Source organism: Saimiri boliviensis, chromosome 1 (assembly GCF_048565385.1).
Source record: "Saimiri boliviensis isolate mSaiBol1 chromosome 1, mSaiBol1.pri, whole genome shotgun sequence".
In the NCBI taxonomy this organism is placed as follows: domain Eukaryota; kingdom Metazoa; phylum Chordata; class Mammalia; order Primates; family Cebidae; genus Saimiri; species Saimiri boliviensis.
This window is the reverse complement of record NC_133449.1, coordinates 43,928,270-43,946,286: the sequence shown is the minus strand read 5'-3', so window position 1 is coordinate 43,946,286 and position 18,017 is coordinate 43,928,270. Positions and strand designations below refer to the sequence as shown.

Sequence of the window (18,017 nt, the reverse complement as noted above, 5' to 3'; positions counted from 1 at the left end):
GTCCACAGGCAGGGGTAGGATGAAGCCCAGACTGGAGAAGAGCTAAGGAAGAGCTGCAGAAAGTGCTTTAAGGGCACCGAGGCATTGGCTCCTGACCCTCCAGGGGCAGAGGAAGCTGACGACTCCTGAGGGTAAGGATAGAGAAGGTCCAGGATGGTGCGGGCAAGGGGAATCAGAGCGAAGGGCTTCCAGGTAGAGCAAAGGAAAGGAAGGAGCAAGCATAGACAAGGCATGTCTAAAAAGAGAGAGAAGTCTGGGCACAGTGGTTCACACTCATAATCCCAACACTCTGGGAGGCTGAGATGGGTGGATCACTTGAGGTTAGGAGTTCAAGACCAGCCTGGCCAACATGGTAAAACCCCATCCCCACTTAAAAATACAAAAATTATTGGGAGACCAAGGCAGGCGGATTACAAGGTCAGGAGTTTGAGACCAGCCTGACCAACATGGTGAAACCCCATCTCTAATAAAAATACAAAAATTTGAATGTAATTCTAATTTTTGCATTTTGTAAGATACCATCTCAAAAAAGAAAAAATATTAGTTGCGCGCAGTGGTGCATACCTGTAATCCCAGCTACTCAGGAGGCTGAGGCAGGAGAATCACTTTAACCTGGGAGGAGCAATGAGCTGAGATTGTGCCACTGCACTCCAGCCTGGGCGATAAAATGAGACTTCATCCCCAAAAATAATATTAATAAATTTAAAAAATAAATAAATAATTTAATAAATTATTTAATTTTAAAAGGTGAGAAACGCTGTCGGCGCACAGGGTCTGGAGAAGGCGTACAACCACAACATGGAAGGTAAGTTTGTGCCAATATTTGAAGAATCTTTTTTTCTACTCTCAGACTACCTTTGAACTTGCTAAATTTGGAATTTTTCCCTTGTTCACTTACATAGGAGACCAGAAATTTATACAGAAGAGAATTCTAGGCATGTCTGAGAAAGACATGGAAATGAAATTTTATATTTGGAACTTTGTAGGATAATCAGCAGATAATGTGTTTTTACTTCTATTTCAGAGTCCTAAATGCATATTCATCAACTTGAGTCTAGTATTCAATCTCCAGGGTTTTTCTGTGTAATCTTGATGTGTCATCCTCGAATCAGACTCTCAGAGGCCACACAGCAAGCTGAAGGTCACTAATTCCAAAGTGCAGAGTCACCTGACACCTGACATCTGGGCTCTTCCCCTATAATCTCTGTGCCCCAATTCTCCCATATAGGTAGCTTCGGGGAAGAGAAGACAATCACCAAAACCAGACTCGAAGCTGGAATGGGATCTTCACAATAACAACAACAAAATCCCCTCAACGTCAAAGACAAATACCTATGTATTGTAGGAAGTAAACCCTTTCTCCAGGAACAGGTATTGGAAATGACAAATGTCAGAGCTGATTACAATCTAGAAGGAAATCCCAGCACTTTGGAAGGCCGAGGTGGGCGGATCAAGAGATCGAGACCATCCTGGGGAACATGGTGAACCCCCATCTCTACTAAAAATACAAAAAATACCCGGGCATGGTGGCAGGTGCCTATGGTCCCAGCTACTCAGGAAGCTGAGGTGAAGAGTCGCTTGAACCCAGGAGGCAGAGGTTGCAGTGAGCTGAGATTGTGCCACTGCATTGCAGCCTGGCAACAGAGCAAGACTCCGTCTCAAAAAAAAAAAAAAAAAGAATCTCGAAGGAGATTAGGAAGGCAGGGCCAGGAAGTGGTAATGTATCTCTGGATTTAGGACTTTAGGTGTATTCAGTTAAAACATTGCTTTTGCTAAGCACTCACTGTGCAAAAGGCAGCAGGTAATAGGTCATGTGTCAGGGAAAGGGAGTCACTCAAGGCAGGATTAAAGGATGCTAGAAACACATCCAAAGCAGAAGAGCCTGGGGTGGGGAGCCCATTGTCTGGTTAGGGAGGCTAAAGAAAGAGTAATGAAGGCAATGGGTTTGAGCTGCACCCTGAAGGACGGATATACTGTTCTTCAGTGAGTGACAATGCAGGATGATTCTTTAAAAGAGAATGATACGGCCAGGCCTGTATCATTACAGTGGCTCACGCCTGTAATCCCAGCACTTTGGGAGGCTGAGGCGGGCAGATCACCTGAGGTTGGGAGTTTGAGACAAGCCGGACCAACATGGAGAAACCCTGTCTCTACTAAAACTACAAAATTAGCCAAGTGTGGTGGTGAATGCCTATAATCCCAGCTACTTGGGAGGCTGAGGCCGGAGAACCGCTTGAACCCGGCAGGCAGAGGTTTCGGTGAGCCGAGATGGCACCGTTAAACTCCAGTCTGGGCAATAAGAGCAAAACTCCGTCTCAAAAAAATAATAATAATTTTTCACTTTTTTTTTGAGGCAGGGTCTCCCTATGTTGCCTAAGCTGGCTGGTTGAGAGCTTCTGGGCTCAAGCAATCTTCCTACCTCAGCCTCCCAGTGCAACTACAGTCATGCGCCACTACCCCTAGCTAATTCTTTACTTCAATTTTCTACTAATATGGACATGGTTTTAAACAATCCTTAATTCAAGTAATGATGAACGCACACTGCTGCACCTTTTCTCCTTCCCTTCCTTTTTTAGAATTCAAACTTTAAGACTCAGCCTATACTTTTTAAAGGTATTACTTGATTAATTAATTTAAAAATATGATTTCTGCTCTATTCACTAATAAACTCCCAGCCACACAGTCAAACTAGCCACGTCGTGTGCTAGGAAAGCAATTCCCAACTGCCATCCTGACATCTTCAACTATAAAGTTCCCAGAAACAGGACATAGATTTTAGAAGGAAGGCTGCTCTGTGTAAGAAGTCAGAACTGATGACCGAACAACTATATGTACTTAGTGGGCAATAAATTAAACAACTCATTTGGCTCAAAGGCCTTCAGCAAACAGCCATTCAGCTAGAAAAGAACTGCTGAGTTCTGCTGAATGGTTTTCTAAGAATATCATAAACAAGGAGCAAGTTGGCATGACCAGTCATAACAGAATGTGCTTACTGAACAACCCAGGCCTAATTCGGCTCTGAGGAACAAAAGAACCATAAACCAGTCTCATCCTAGCACCCACCCTGAACTGTCCTGGGCACGTACCTTTCAGATCTCCGTTCCCATCCTTGTCACTGTCCTTGAAAGACCTCAGGTAGATCTGGTACATGGGCCCCTCCTGCCACCAGTCTAGGCACTTTGGAGAGAGGGCGATGATGGCTATGGTGGACGCAATGAGCACCAGCACAGAAGCCACAGTGAGCCAGAAGAGGATCTCCCGGGGTACCCGGTAGCGAGCCTGGCCAGAAAACTGGAACAGCACCTCCTTGGGCATCCCTGCGTAGGGCTGGATGCCCTTGAAGTCCTGGGAGGCAAGGATGCTCGTGGTGCTGTGCTGCAGGTTGTCTGCTGAGCTGCCTGGATCCGGGGCCTGCTCCAGAATGTCTTCATTATCGACAAAACCATTGTTTTCCTGGCATCCCTTCATACTCATCTGGATGGAGTCTCTCTTGCTTTTATCCTCAGCCATGTCTCACGGACTTACGCCTTTGGAGTGCCTTCCTGCAGTAAGAGAGCTGAAAGAATGGCTCGCTGAATGCTTGGTCATGTTAATGAGCTTTACGCACTTTATAAATAAACCTGGCTGGACAAAGTCCAGCCAAGGAAGAAAGGGTAAAAGTACGGAGGTTTTAAAAAAAGATCTCAGGCTGGGCAGGGTGGCTCATGCCTGTAATTACATGTATTTTGAAAGGCCGAGGTGGGAGGATTCCCTGAGGTCAAGAGTTTGAGACCAGCCTGGCCAACATGGAGAAACCCTTTCTCTACTGAAAGTACAAAAATTAGCCAGGGGTGGTGGCGGGCACCTGTAATCCCAGCTACTCAGGAGGCTGAGGCAGGAGAATCACTTGAACCCTGAAGGAGGAGGTTGCAGTGAGCCGAGATTGGGCCACTGTACTCCAGCCTGGGCAACAGGAAGGAGATGCTGTCTCAAAAAAAAAAAAAAAAAAAAATCTCAGCCGGGTGCTGTGGCTCATGCCTGTAATTCTAGCACTTTGGGAGGCTGAAGTGGGTGGGTCACCTGAGGTCAGGACTTCAAGACCAGCCTGGCCAACATGGTGAAACCCCGTCTCTACTAAAAATTTAAAAATTAGCTGGGCCCGGTGGCACATGCCTGTGGTCCCAGCTACTTGGGAGGCTGATGCAGGAGAATCACTTGAACACAGGAGGCAGAGGTTGCGGTGAGCTGAGATCATGCCATTGCACTCTAGCTTGGGTGACAGAGCAAGAGTCCGTCTTAAAAAAAAAATAAAAGTATTCTGGAGATGGAGAGTGGTGATGGTTTGATGGTTGTCTAACAGTATAAATGTACTTAATGCCACTAAAATGTTATATATGTTTTACCACAATTTTTTTTAAAGCTTAAAGCTTTCTCTATTTAGCCAGGTAAAGGAAAAATAAGTATTGGGGGGAAGTTATTTTTCATATACATGATTAAATAGAGAAAGTGGGAAGGCAGCTTGAGCCCAGGAGTTGGAGATCAGCCTGGACAATACAGTAAGGCCTTATCTCTACAAAAAAAATTCTAAAATTAGCTGAGCATGGTGGTGCACCCACATACTCCCAGTTACTCAGGAGGCAGACTAAAGCGAGAGGATCACTTGAGCCCAAGAGGCAGAGGCTGCAGTGAGCTGAGATCACGCCACGGCACTCCAGCCTGGGTGACACAGCAAGATTCTGTCTCAAAAAAACAAAAGGAATATAATGATGTCCCTTTCATCAGTAGCACATACAGCTCTAGGAATCATTTGATCTGATAATGAGACTTTGTTTTCTTTTAAATAAGGTAGTTATCTGGGGCCCTAATCTTGTTTCTTTTGTGGAGTGGCTTAGAAGTACTGTATAGTATAGTGGTATAGAGGAATGACCTACTTGATCTTGGACAAATTATTTTCAAAAATGAGTAAATCCCAATACTTGGCTCATTGAATGCATCCAGTGATACCTATCATTATTATTAATTATGCCAATTGAATATTTTTATTTCTTTATTCATTTTATTTTTTGAGATGGCGTTTTGTTCTTGTTGTCCAGGCTGGAGTGCAGCGGCTTGATCTCGGCTCACCCGCAACTTCTGCCGCCCTATCGTGTTGAAGCGATTCTCCTGCCTCATCCTGTCCTGTAGCTGGGATTACAGGCACCTGCCACCACGCCTGGCCAGTTTTTTGTATTTTTAGTAGAGACAGGGCTTCACCATGTTGGCCAGACTGGTCTCGAACTCCTGACCTCAGGTGATCCACCCACCTTGGCCTCCCAAAGTGCTTGGACTACAGGTATGAGCCACCGTGCCCAGCCTCTTCTGCCTATTTATTAAACCTCTGTCATGGCTAGACACGGTGGCTTACACTAATCTCAGCAATTTGGGAGGCCGAGGCAAGTAGATCACCTGAGGTCAGGAGTTTGAGACCATCCTGACCAACAGGGTGAAACTCCATCTCTACTGAAAATACAAAAGTTGACCAGGTATGGTGGCATATGCCTGTAATACCTGCTACTCACGAGGCTGAGGCAGGAGAATCACTTGAACCCAAAAGGCAGAGGATGCAGTGAGCCAAGATTGTGCTACCATACTCCAGCCTGGGCAACAGAGTGAGACTCCATCTCAAAAAAAAAAAAGGAAATGTAAACAGAACATAAAAATGTGACCAACGTCACTATCAAATCTTACGTATCCCACACATAAAAAGAATTAATGCAGGCCAGGCGCGGTGGCTCAAGCTTGTAATCCCAGCACTCTGGGAGGCCAAGGCGGGCGGATTACAAGGTCAAGAGATCGAGACCATCCTGGCCAACATGGTGAAACCCCATCTCTACTAAAAATACAAAAATTAGCTGGGCGTGGTGGCGTGTGCCTATAGTCCCAGCTACTAGGGAGGCTGAGGCAGGATAATTGCTTGAACCCGGGAGGTGGAGTCTGCAGTAAGCAAGATTGCACCACTGCACTCCAGCCTGGCATCTGGTGACAGAGTGAGACTCTGTCTCAAAAAAAAAAAAAAAGAAAAAGAATTAATGCAAATGTATAAAATCAATTACCAAATTACATTTAATCAGAGATTTCTTTTAATTGTCAAATTATATATGAGATTTTTAAAAATTGTCAAGTTACGTATAAGAAAGCAACATGGCTGGTCGCAGTGGCTCACACCTATAATCCCAGCACTTTGGAAGGCAGAGGTGGGCAGATCACCTGAGGTCAAGAGTTCGAGACCAGCCTGGCCAAAATGGTGAAACCCCATCTCTACTAAAAATACAAAAATTAGCTGGGCATGGTGGCATGCACCTGTAGTCTCAGCTACTTGGGAGGTTGAGGCAGGAGAATCTCTTGAATCCCGGAGGCAGAGGCTGCAGTCAGCCAAGTTTGCGCCACTGCACTCCAGCCTGGGCAACAGAGCAAAACTCTGTCTTAAAAAAAAAAAAAAAAAATATATATATATATATATATATATATATATATATATATATATATGTCATTCCATTCCATAAAAGTACCTTCCGGATAGAATTAAAGAAATACCTTCTGAATAGAATTAAAGAAATACAAATTCAAATATTGCTAAGGTATCAGAAGATTGACTTTATTAATAGCCCAATTAATGCCCGCACCCCCCCCATTAACATCCATGCCTTTTGTCCCACAGCTCCTTAGTCTCTTCACATAGACTCTGAATGTGGCCATTTGACTTATTTTGGCCAATGGCATAATAACAAACTTGACACCGAAGTCAACTTAAAAACTGCTTGTGTGGGAGTCTCTCTGAGCCTACTATGGCTCGGGAGGCTGCCCAGCAGAAAAGAAGAAGGAAGAAAAAGCTCTTTGTAATCTCTACCTCCTACCACACTCCCTGTGTCACACTCCCTGCCTCCATCTCAGGCAATTACTGATCTGCTTTCTATCACTATAGATTAGTTTGCATTTTCTAGAGCTTTATATAAATTTAATATATATATATTACACATATATATGTGTGTGTATATATATATATATGCATATATGGTATATACTCTATTTTGGTCTGGTTTCTTTTACCCAGCATATGTTGGGATTTATTCATCTTGATATATCAGTAGTTCATTCTTTTTATTAGCCAATAAACTTTTTTAAAGAACAGTTTTAGGTTTACAGAAAAGCTAAGTAGGAAATACAGAGTTGTCATATACCCCCGTCTCTCCCAACTCTCCTGCAGTTTACTTTACTATTAGCACCTTGCATTAGTGTGGTACATCTGATGTACAATTGATAAACTAATATCAATACACCGTTATTAACTAAAGTCCACAATTTACATTAAGTTTCATTCTTTGTGCCATATATTCTATGGGTTTTTACAAAAGTATAGCGACACATTCTGCCATCACAGTAGCATAAAGAATAGTCTCCCTGTGTGACATGGTAAAAGCCCCATAAAACTGCATACCTCAACCATACCTCGGCTTTCTGTTGAAACTGCTCTCTGTAACCCTAATGTGACAGGCAAGCAGTCCAAACCCACGCCGCCTTGGCCGCTGTGACTTGTAATAAGTAACTAAGGTCTGTAATTTCCACCCTACCCAGACAATGTGTAAATTAACACTTGACTTCCGTGAACCACTTTTTAATTTAATTTAATTTAATTTAATTTATTTTTTTAAGATGGGGTTTCACCATGATGGCCAGGCTGGTCTTGAACTCCTGACCTCAGGTGATCCACCCACCTCGGCCTCCCAAAGTGCTAGGATTACAGGCGAACCACTTAAGTAACAATCGGAATGTCCAAAGTTCCCTGGCCCTCAGAATGTCCGAAGCCCCTCATCCTCATCTCCACCCAGGAGGTGATTTACGGAATACCCAAAGTCCACTGGCCCTTGGAATGTCTGAAGCCCCTCACCCCCACCCCTGCCCCTCACCCTCACCCGCAAGGTGGTTTACAGGCGTAAAATTCTTGACACCCTCCTTTCGGGGCCACGGGTTGGAGAAACGCGAGTCCTCAGTGGCCACTGGCAATAAAGATCCTGCAATTTGGCATACTTTTGTCTTGATGTTGACTTTCTATGCTTGCTCCAGTACAACACCTACCCTTAAAATTTTCTGTGCTCTACCTATTCATCCCTCCTTCCCTCCCCCCAGACCCCTTATAACCACTCAACTTTTTGCTGTCTCTACAGTTTTCCCCTTTTCGGAATGTTATATTGTTGAAATAAGACAGTATTAGCCTTTTCAGACTGGCTTCTTTCATGGAGCAAGATGCATTTAAGTTTCCTTCATGTTTTCTAGTTACTTGATAGCTCATTTCCTTTCCTTGCTGATTTCCTTTCCTTCCTTGTGCAGATGTACTACAACTTATCTATTTACCTGCTAAGGGACATTTTAGTTGCTTTCAAGTTTTGAGAATTGTAGACAAAGCCACTATGCACATTCAAGTTCAAGTTTTTGTACGGACTTCAGTTTTCAACTCATCTGGATAAATACCAAGTAGCGTGATTGCTGGATCATGTAGTAAGACTATATTTAGCTTTGTAAAAAACTGCCAGATTGGCTTCCAAAGTGGCTTACTTCATATCTTTTCCAACATCTAGTATTGTCAGTGTTATGGATATTAGCTGATCTAATAGGAGTGTAGCAGTATCTCATTGTTTAGCTCATTCAATTTTTATTGCTGAGTTCCATTTTAAGACTATACTACAGTTGGCCGGGCATGGAGGCTCACACCTGTAATCCCAGTATTTTGGGAGCCTGAGGCAAGAGATCATGTGAGCCCAGGAGTTCAAGACCAGCCTGGGCAACACGGTGAAATGCCATCTTTAAAAAAAACAAAAGTTAGCCAGGTATGGTAGCATGTGCCTGTAGGTTCAGCTACTCAGAAGGCTGAGGTGGGAAGAAGGAAAGGCTACTCAGAAGGCTGAGGAGTGAAATAGCTGTATAATATGGTAAGTGTATGGTTAATTTTTAAGAAACTGCCAAACTGTTTTGGAAAATAGTTGTACTGAGGAAGGAGAATAGAGTCTGGAGGAAGGGAACCTATGGCTGTTTCAGGCAGGTTTCCTAGAACTAAACCGAAAGGAAAACCCTAACTTTCCATGCCAAAATAACAAAAGGACCAGGGGTTACTCCCTTTGCAAACCCCCTGCCTTTTCTGCCAGATAGATGGGAAATTAGCTGTCAGCAAATCAGACTGATGGCAGGTTGAGTCCTCCTTTGCAACTTTGTGACTTCACTCCAGCCTCTGAATGGTTGCTGTCCACAACCAATCAGACTGATTGTGGGCGGAGTCCTTGTTTGCATAGAAGTATAACTTTGTCACTTCACCCCAGCCTCTGATTGGTTGTAGAAAGCAATCATTTTAGTTTGCACAGGAGTGCAACTTTTGTAACTTCACTTCTGCCTCTGGTTGGCTGCTTTCTGCAACCAGACTAATTGCGGGCTACCACTTCATTTAGGTGAGCATAAAGTGGCCAATGGGAAACTTCTAGAAGGTATTCAGACCCAAGAAGATTCTATATCTGGGCCCTTGAGCCGCTGCTTGGGCCACTCCCACACTGTGGAGTGTACTTTTGTTTTCAGTAAATCCCTGCTTTTGTTCTTTTGTTGCTTCATTCTTTCTTTGCTTTGCTGGGCATTTTGTCCAATCTCTTCAAAACGCCAAGAACCTGGACAACAACTACCGGTGACAGTATCATTTTGCTTTATCTTCATTGGCGTGTGAGAGTGCCAAGTCTTCCCCATTCTTGCCAGCACTTTCTCTGTTGTCTAATTTCAGTGATTCTGATGTTGTACTGGAGCGAGCAAAGAAAGTCAACACCAAGACAAAAGTATGCCAAATTGCAGGGTCTTTATTGCCGGTGGCCATGGAGAACTCATGTCTCTCCAATCCGTGGCCCTGAAAGGAGGGTGTCAAGACCTTTTACGCCTGTAAACCACCTCAGGAGTGAGGGTGAGGGGCAGGGGTCAGGGTGAGGGGCTTCAGACATTCCGAGTGCCACTGGACTTTGGGTATTCCATAAGTCACCACCTGGGCAGAGATGAGGGTGAGGGGCTTCGAACATTCCTAGGGCCAGGGAACTTTGGACATTCCGATTGTTACTTAAGTGGTTCACAGACGTCAAGATAAGCATTAGTTTACATACTGTCTGGAAATTACAGGGTGGAAATTACAGACCTTAGTTACTTATTAAAAGTCGCAGGGGCCAAGATGGCATGGATGTGGACTGCTTGCCTGTCACATTAGGGTTACAGAGAGCAGTTTCAATGGAAAAGCTGAGGTATGGTTGAGGTATGCAGTTATAGGGCGATTACCATGTCATACTGGTAGGTAGGTAGTGGTGTCTCACTGTGCTTTTAATTTATACTTCTCTAAAGACTAATAGTGTTGAGTATCTTTTCTCATGCTTATTTGTCATCCATATGTCTTCCTTGGTGCAGCTGATGCTGACAGCCAGCTGGGTGGGGAGTAGGGCTGGAGGTCTCTGTTCTCGATTCCTGTATTGCTTCAGTGCAGTCTCCATGTTGGCAACTGTGGACTCCTTCATAGCATGCTGGCTTGGTACCAAACGTTAGTGCCCCAATTGAGAGAGCAGGCAGAAATGAGATCCTTTTTGTGACCTGGCCTCAGAAGTTACACAGCTTGTTTTTGACTGTACTTTATGTGCTAAGCCCAGAGTCAGCATGTCAGGGACTAAGAAGTTATAAGGCAAAGGTTATAGATACGGGAGGCTACTCATTGGGCTATTAACGCAATTATTGTGTATTTTCTTTATTGTGGTAGAAACACATAAACTGTGCCATCTTAATTATTTTTAAGTATACAGTTCAGAGTGTTAAGTATATTCACATTGCTGTGACACCAATCTCCAGAACTTTTTCATCTTGCAAATTAGAAACTGTATACCCTTTAACAACTCCTCTTTGCCTCCCTCTCAGCCCAGGGTAACCAATATTCCACTTTCTGCTTCTATGAGCACTGTAGATATGTAAGTGCAATCCTATAGCATTTGTCTTTTTGTGATTGGCTTATTTCACTTAGCATAATGTCTTCAAGGTTCATACGTGTTGTAGCATGTGACAGAATTTCCTTCCTTTTTATTTTTTTAAAAAACAAGGTCTTGCTCTGTTGCCCAGACTAGAGTGCAGTACCATAATCATAGCTTACTTCAGCCTTGAACTCCTGGGCTCCAGCGATCCTCCTGCTCAACCTTCTAAGTAGCTGGGACTACAGGCATGCACCACTAACCACATCCAGCTAATTTTTAATTTATTTTTTTAATAGAGATTGGCAGGGTCTCACGATATAGCCCAGACTGGTCTCAAACTCCTGGCCTCAGGCAGTCCTCCTTCCTTGGCCTCCCAAAGTTCTAGAATCACAGGTGTGAGCCACTGTGCCTGGCCTTTCCTTTTTAAGGCTGGATAATATTCCATTGTATGTATATACTACATTTTGTTTATCCATTCATCTGTCAAACTCTTGGTTTGTGTCCATCTTTGGGCTATCGTTAATAACACTGCTATGAACATGAGTGTACAAGTATTTCTTGGAGACCCTGCTTTCAATTATTTTGGATATATAACCAAAAGTGAGATTGCTGTGTCATATGGTAGTTCTATTTTTTATTTTTTGATGAATGTTTATACTGTTTTCTATAGCGGTTACACCATTTTACAATCCCATTAACAGTGCACAGGGGCTTCAATTTTGCAACATCCTTATCAACACTTGTTATTTTCTGTTTTGTTTTGTTTTTTGATAGCAGTCATCCCAACAAGTGTGAGGTGATAGCTCAATGTTCTTTCGATTTGCATTTCTCTGATGAAATTGATGATGTTGAACATCTTTTCATGTGTTCTCATTGGTTATTTGGATATCATCCTTGGAGAAATGTCTGAGTCCTTTGCCCATCTTTTTATTTTTTATTTTTTTATTTTTATTTTTATTTTATTTTTTTTTATGAGAGGGAGTTTCGCTCTTGTTACCCAGGCTGGAGTGCAATGGCGCGATCTCGGCTCACCGCAACCTCCGCCTCCTGGGTTCAGGCAATTCTCCTGCCTCAGCCTCCTGAGTAGCTGGGATTACAGGCACGCGCTACCATGCCCAGCTCATTTTTTGTATTTTTGGTAGAGACGGGGTTTCACCATGTTGATCAGGATGGTCTCGATCTCTTGACCTCGTGATCCACCCGCCTCGGCCTCCCAAAGTGCTGGGATTACAGGCTTGAGCCACCGCGCCCGGCCTGCCCATCTTTTTATTAGGCAATTGGATTTTTTTGTTGTTGGGTTGTAAAAGTGCTTTATTTTATATTTCCAACAGGCATTAGTACAGCCTGAACTGAAAGCTTCAGCCTGATGACAGGCAAGTGTTTCTGTATATCTCAGACGCAAGTTTGTGACAACCACAGCTAGGGGACTTCAGTGGCCATTTCAACTTCTTACTGGTGGCCAACCCTCCAGGCTTGACAAATCAACACAAAACACACACAAACAGAAAAGTATAATCTGGTCCTTACGTGATGTCATTGACCGACAATGTAATTGAATTCATGGTGTAATGGGCTGATTTATAAAAGCTCTTACCCATAGGGTGTCTCAATTCTTTACTGCTTAAACATTTAGTTCTCAAAAGGAATCTAGAATCACAAAAGAAACAATGACACATTATATCTGGTCTTTAACAAAGGTCTATTGAAAAAATCACCCAACAGCTAAATGCCACATTTAATGCCCTGTGACAGATATTTCAAATTTCAGACACATGAACTGTTCTGGAAAACTTCTAATTAGGAGCATAGATAGACATTGTACTGCCACGAATAGTCTCACTGAAAATTCAAAGAGCGTAAATTACACAGTCACATGTTGCTTTCAAAATGCTGCCAGTCATCTGAGAACACTGTGTGTTAGAACTTCACTGGGACATAAACATTATTCTCTGCCATCTTACAGCTGGGGAAATGTGGTTCTTGGATACGGAGTGAATTCCTCAATTCCCAGGCCAGCCCAGCATCCCTGGGAGAGGCCGTGTGACTCTCTGACCTTTAATGGTCACTCTCATGGCAACGCCTGACAAAAAGCCAGGAAAGATTCAGCATGGCTTTGGGTGCTGGGTCAGGAACTCTGAGTATACATATCAGAGTAACACACACCAATATAGTTAGGAAACACACAAAATATGTCACATCTTAAGGAATTTGCTTTACCCACAACTAGGCTTGTGTATAAAACCATTCTGACTGTGTGTCTTTAAAATACAGCCCACTGACCCTGCATAATCATCTGTCAGACTATTAACCTCAAAACACTCATTTCACACCTCTAAAGCTATCAATGGCTTCCATTATAAAGAGAACAAAGGCCAATATCTTAGCCTAAAAGTCTAAGCTACAGTTTATGCTCAAAATATATTTCCAATCTTATTGCTTTCTTAGTATATCCAGATCAGGCTCTGTGCTGAAGCCAATCAGCGCTGGCAAGGATTCCCTTACTGCAGACTGTGAGCACCTCATTCTGGACATCTCCTCCTGGCCTGGCTTTGACGCCCAGCTCCATCTTCTATCCCCCTACCACCACCATCACTCCAGTAGACATTGATACCAGCCCAGTGTGCATTATATATTTGCACATTCATCCTTATAATGGCTTTTTTTGTTTGTTTGTTTGAGACAGGGTCTCGATCTGTCACCCAAGCTGGAGTGCAGTTGCGCCATCTTGGCTCACTGCAACCTCCGCCTCTCAGATTCAAGCAATTCTCCTGCCTCAGCCTCCCAAGTAGCTGGGACTACAGGCTTGCATCACCACGCCCAGCTAATTTTTTTGTATTTTTAGTAGTGATGGGGTTTCACTATGTTGCCCAGGCTGCTATTCAACTCTTGACCTCAGGTGATCTGTCTGCCGGGCCTACGCAAGTGCTGGGATTATAAGTGCCCGGCATGGTAGCTGCTTTACGATTTTGTTCTGTCTTCCCGTCCTAGGCACTGTGAGTTGTACCTGTTGCTACGGTGAATAGTTCAGAGGTTTGACCATGGCCACAGAATCTGGTTGAGGAAAGGAAAGGATTTTGAAGTTCCTGGTTCTGCTCAAAGGACTTCTCAAACTTTAATCTGCATATGATTTTCCTGGAGATTTTGTTAAGAGGCAGGTTTTGATTCGGTAGATTTGGGGCGAAACCTGAGATTCTGCATTTCTGACCACCTCTCAGGTGACATCAGTGCTGTGATCCTTAGACCACACTTGCATGAGGCTGCAAACATAAAAGCCAACAGGATTGGGATGGCACACACACCAGTGAAGCAGGCAGGGCAAGACACAGTAGAAAATGATGGGGATGATGGCAAACCAGAGGCTCATGCCATCCCCACAGGGCCATAGCCACTGTGCTCCAGGAACATGTGGGCTCAAGATGGCCAGATCTAATTTTTCTAGGGAAGCTGGAAATCTGTATTAACAAGTAAAATTCTACACATTTTAAATGTTGCCAGTTCACTCAAATCCATGTTTGATTTAAAGGACCTTTGGTGTGATGGAATAATACTCTGAGTCTTTGCTCTTCTGAGGTTATAGCAGTCTCTCTATACCAGGGTTTATTTATACACCACCATTCTTTAAACTGAAAAAAAAAAAAAAATTAACTAAAAAAAAAAAAAGTGGCTTAGGCCAGGCACGGTGGCTCATGCCTATAATCCCAGCACTTTGGGAGGTCGAGGCGGGCGGATCACATAGGTCAGGAGTTCAAGACCAGCCTGGCCAACATGGTGAAACCCCATCTCTACTAAAAATACAAAAATTAGCTGGGCATGGTGACACGCGCTTGTGGTCCCAGCTACTTAGGAGGCTGAGGCAGAAGAATCACTTGAAATCGGGAGGCAGAGATTGCAGTGAGCCGAGATTGTGCCACTGCACTCCAGACTGGTGACACAGTGAAGGTCCATCTCAAAAAAAAAAAAAAAAAAAAAAAAAAAGCCGGGTGTGGTGGCTCATGCCTGTAATCCAAGCACTTTGGATCACCTGAGGTCGGGAGTTCAAGACCAGCCTGACCAACATGGTGAAACCCCGTCTTTGTAAAAAAAAATTTTTTTTTTTTTTTTTTTTTTTTTTTTTTTTTTTTTGAGACGGAGTTTCGTTCTTGTTACCCAGGCTAGAGTGCAATGGCGCGATCTCAGCTCACCGCAACCTCCGCCTCCTGGGTTCAGGCAATTCTCCTGTCTCAGCCTCCTGAGTAGCTGGGATTACAGGCACGCGCCACCATGCCCAGCTAATTTTTTGTATTTTTAGTAGAGACGGGGTTTCACCATGTTGACCAGGATGGTCTCGATCTCTTGACCTCATGATCCACCCGCCTCAGCCTCCCAAAGTGCTGGGATTACAAGCTTGAGCCACCGCGCCCGGCCCCAAAAAAATTTTTTTAATTAAAAAAAAAAATCTGTGGCTTAATCGATAGTCAGTCTGCTAGTTTGTATGTTCAGTTAGAACAATGGTTCCCAAATTTTGGATTTCATGGGCAATGAAATTCCAAAAAAGTCCAACAATATTTTAGAAGCCAAAATAGGGTGCCATATCTTCTTTTGCTCAATAAAAATATTTAAAAATAATCTGGCCACGCATGGTGGCTCATGCCTGTCATCCCAGCAATTTGGAAGGCTGAAGCCGGAGGATCACTTAAGGTCAGGAGTTTGAGACCAGTGTGGCCAACATGGTGAAATTCTGCCTCTGGGTGTGGTATGTCACGCCTATAATCCCAGCACTTTGGGAGGTTGAGGCAGACGGATTGCCTGAGGTCAGGAGTTCAAGTCCAGCCTAGCCAACATGGTGAAACCCCATATCTACTAGAAATACAAAAACCAGCCAGGCGTGGTGGCAGGCACCTTAGTCTCAGATACTTGGAAGGCTGAGGCAGAAGAATCACTTGAACCCGGGAGGCAGAGGTTGCAGTGAGCCGAGATTGTGCCATTGCACTCCAGCCTGGGTGACAAGTGAAACTCTGTCTCAGAAAAAAAAAAAAAAAAAAAAGCCGTGTGTGGTGTCATACACCTATGATCTCAACTACTTGAGAGGCTGAGGCAAGAGAATCGTTTGAACCTGGGACGTAGAGGTTGCAGTGAACCAAGATCACCCCATTGCACTCCAGCCTGGGCAACAAAGTGAGACTTCATCTCAAAAGAAAGAAAGAAAGAGATAGAGAGAGAAAGGCAAGAAATGTTGTTGGCGCATAGGGTTTGGAAGAGCGCAACTGCAATACAGATATTAAGTTTGTGCCAATATTTGAGGAGTCTTTTTTTCCACTCTCAGACTGCTTTTGAACTCAACTAAATTTGGACTTTTCCCCTTGTTCACTTATATAGGAATCCAGGAATTTCTATAGAATAGAATTCTAGGCTTGGCTTAGAAGACATGCGAAAAATGAAACTTTGTATTTGGAACATTGTAGGATAATGAGCAGCCTGGGTGACAGAATGAGACTCTGTCTCAAAAAATAATAATTAATACATAAAAATCTATCATCTCCTCTCAATATTTTATTTTGTGAAGGACATTGTAACACTAAAACATGCAGAAAGAACATAATCTTACATCAAAGGATAGCTCTTTTAAGTAGAATGTAGCTTGATGGAAAATCTACATTGTTCTTTTGCTTTTTCCTTTTTTTTTTTTTTTTAAAGACAGAATCTGGCTCCGTCTCCCAGGAATGCAATGGCTCAATCTTGGCTCACTGCAGCCTCTACCTCCTGGGCTCACACCATCAGTCTCCCCAGTAGCTGGGACTACAGGAGCGCATCACCATGCCTGACTAATTTTTTTTTTTTTTTTTTTTTTGTAGAAATGGCGTTTCACCATGTTGACTAGGCTTCTTGAACTCCTGAGCTCAAGCAATCCACCCAACTCCCAAAGTGCTGGGATTACAGGTGTGAGCCACCACACCTCACCTGTTACACTTACAAGGTTGTTAGAAAGATTAAATAAAATAGTATATAAAACTACCTACCAGTGGTAATGAGTTCCTCTTGTGAAAATTGGTCAGCTCCCTCTCCAACAAAGAGCTTTGCATAGCAAGGCCTATATTACTGATAAAAGTTGTCATTGTTAGTATAGTAATAAAATTACAGTCAGTATTTGAACTATTCTCCTTCCTTTCCTTTTTTTTTTTTTAACAGGTTCTTGCTCTGGCATGCAGGCTGGACTGCAGTGGTACGATCTTGGCTCACTGCAACCTCTGCCTCCTAGACTCAAGTGATCATCCCACCAGGGTACTCTACCATGCTTGACTAATTGTTTTTAAGTGGCTTTTTTGTTTGTTTGTTTTTTGTAGAGACAGCTCTCCTTATATTGCTCACGCTTGTCTTGAACTCAACTCATGGGCTCAGGCAATTCTCCCTCCTTGGGCTTCTAAAGTGCTGGTATTACAGGCATGAGCACCCGGTGGAAGTAATTTTTCTATCCTCACTTATCCCAAAAAGCAGCTAGAAAATTCTCCCACTAAATAAGAAATAAATACTAGTTCTACTTGACAGTAAACGCTGAGTAGGAGGAGACTAGAAAAGCAAAGCATTATATATTCACCATAATATCTTTTTTTGTTTCTCTTTCTTCCTTTTCATCTTTTAAAATATATTCATTTAATATAAATGATATGATCATGCAACAAGGACTCTTAGATTTTCTAAGTTCTATTTACTTTTATTGTATTTTATTTTTTGAGACAGAGTCTCACTTTATCACTCAGGCTGGAGTGCAGTGGTGTGATCTCAGCTCACTGCAACCTCCGCCTCCCAGGTTCAAGCAATTCTCCTGCCTCAGCCTCCTGAGTACCTAAGATTGTAGGAGCACATCATCATGCCCAGCTAATTTTTTGTATTTTTGTAGAGATAGGGTTTTGCCATGTTGGCCAGGCTGGTCTCAAACTCCTGACCTCAAGGGATCTGCCCACCTCAGCCACCCAAAGTGGTGGGGATTACAGCCATAAGCCAATGCACCTGGCTCTAAGTTCTATTTAGCAACAATATCTTTGCTTAAATCATGATTGT

General features: G+C 43.3%; 1 protein-coding gene across 2 annotated transcripts in view; it reads right to left on the bottom strand.

Moving 5' to 3' along the window:
- The window catches only part of SLC3A1 (solute carrier family 3 member 1), a 60,252-nt gene extending 42,689 nt beyond the window's left edge, over positions 1-17,563 (bottom strand). The window contains exons 1-3 of one of the 2 annotated variants that reach the window (XM_074396723.1): positions 16,979-17,563; positions 12,577-12,629; positions 3,087-3,556 (exon numbers count right to left, since the gene is read on the bottom strand). In XM_074396723.1, the coding sequence (XP_074252824.1) occupies positions 3,087-3,510 (424 nt within the window). In that variant the 5' untranslated portion in view covers positions 3,511-3,556; positions 12,577-12,629; positions 16,979-17,563. Of the gene's footprint in view, positions 1-3,086; positions 3,608-12,576; positions 12,630-16,978 lie in introns of those variants that run through there. The other variant, XM_003926757.4, reaches the window with a different exon arrangement.
- Between the last annotated feature and the right edge of the window lie 454 nt (positions 17,564-18,017).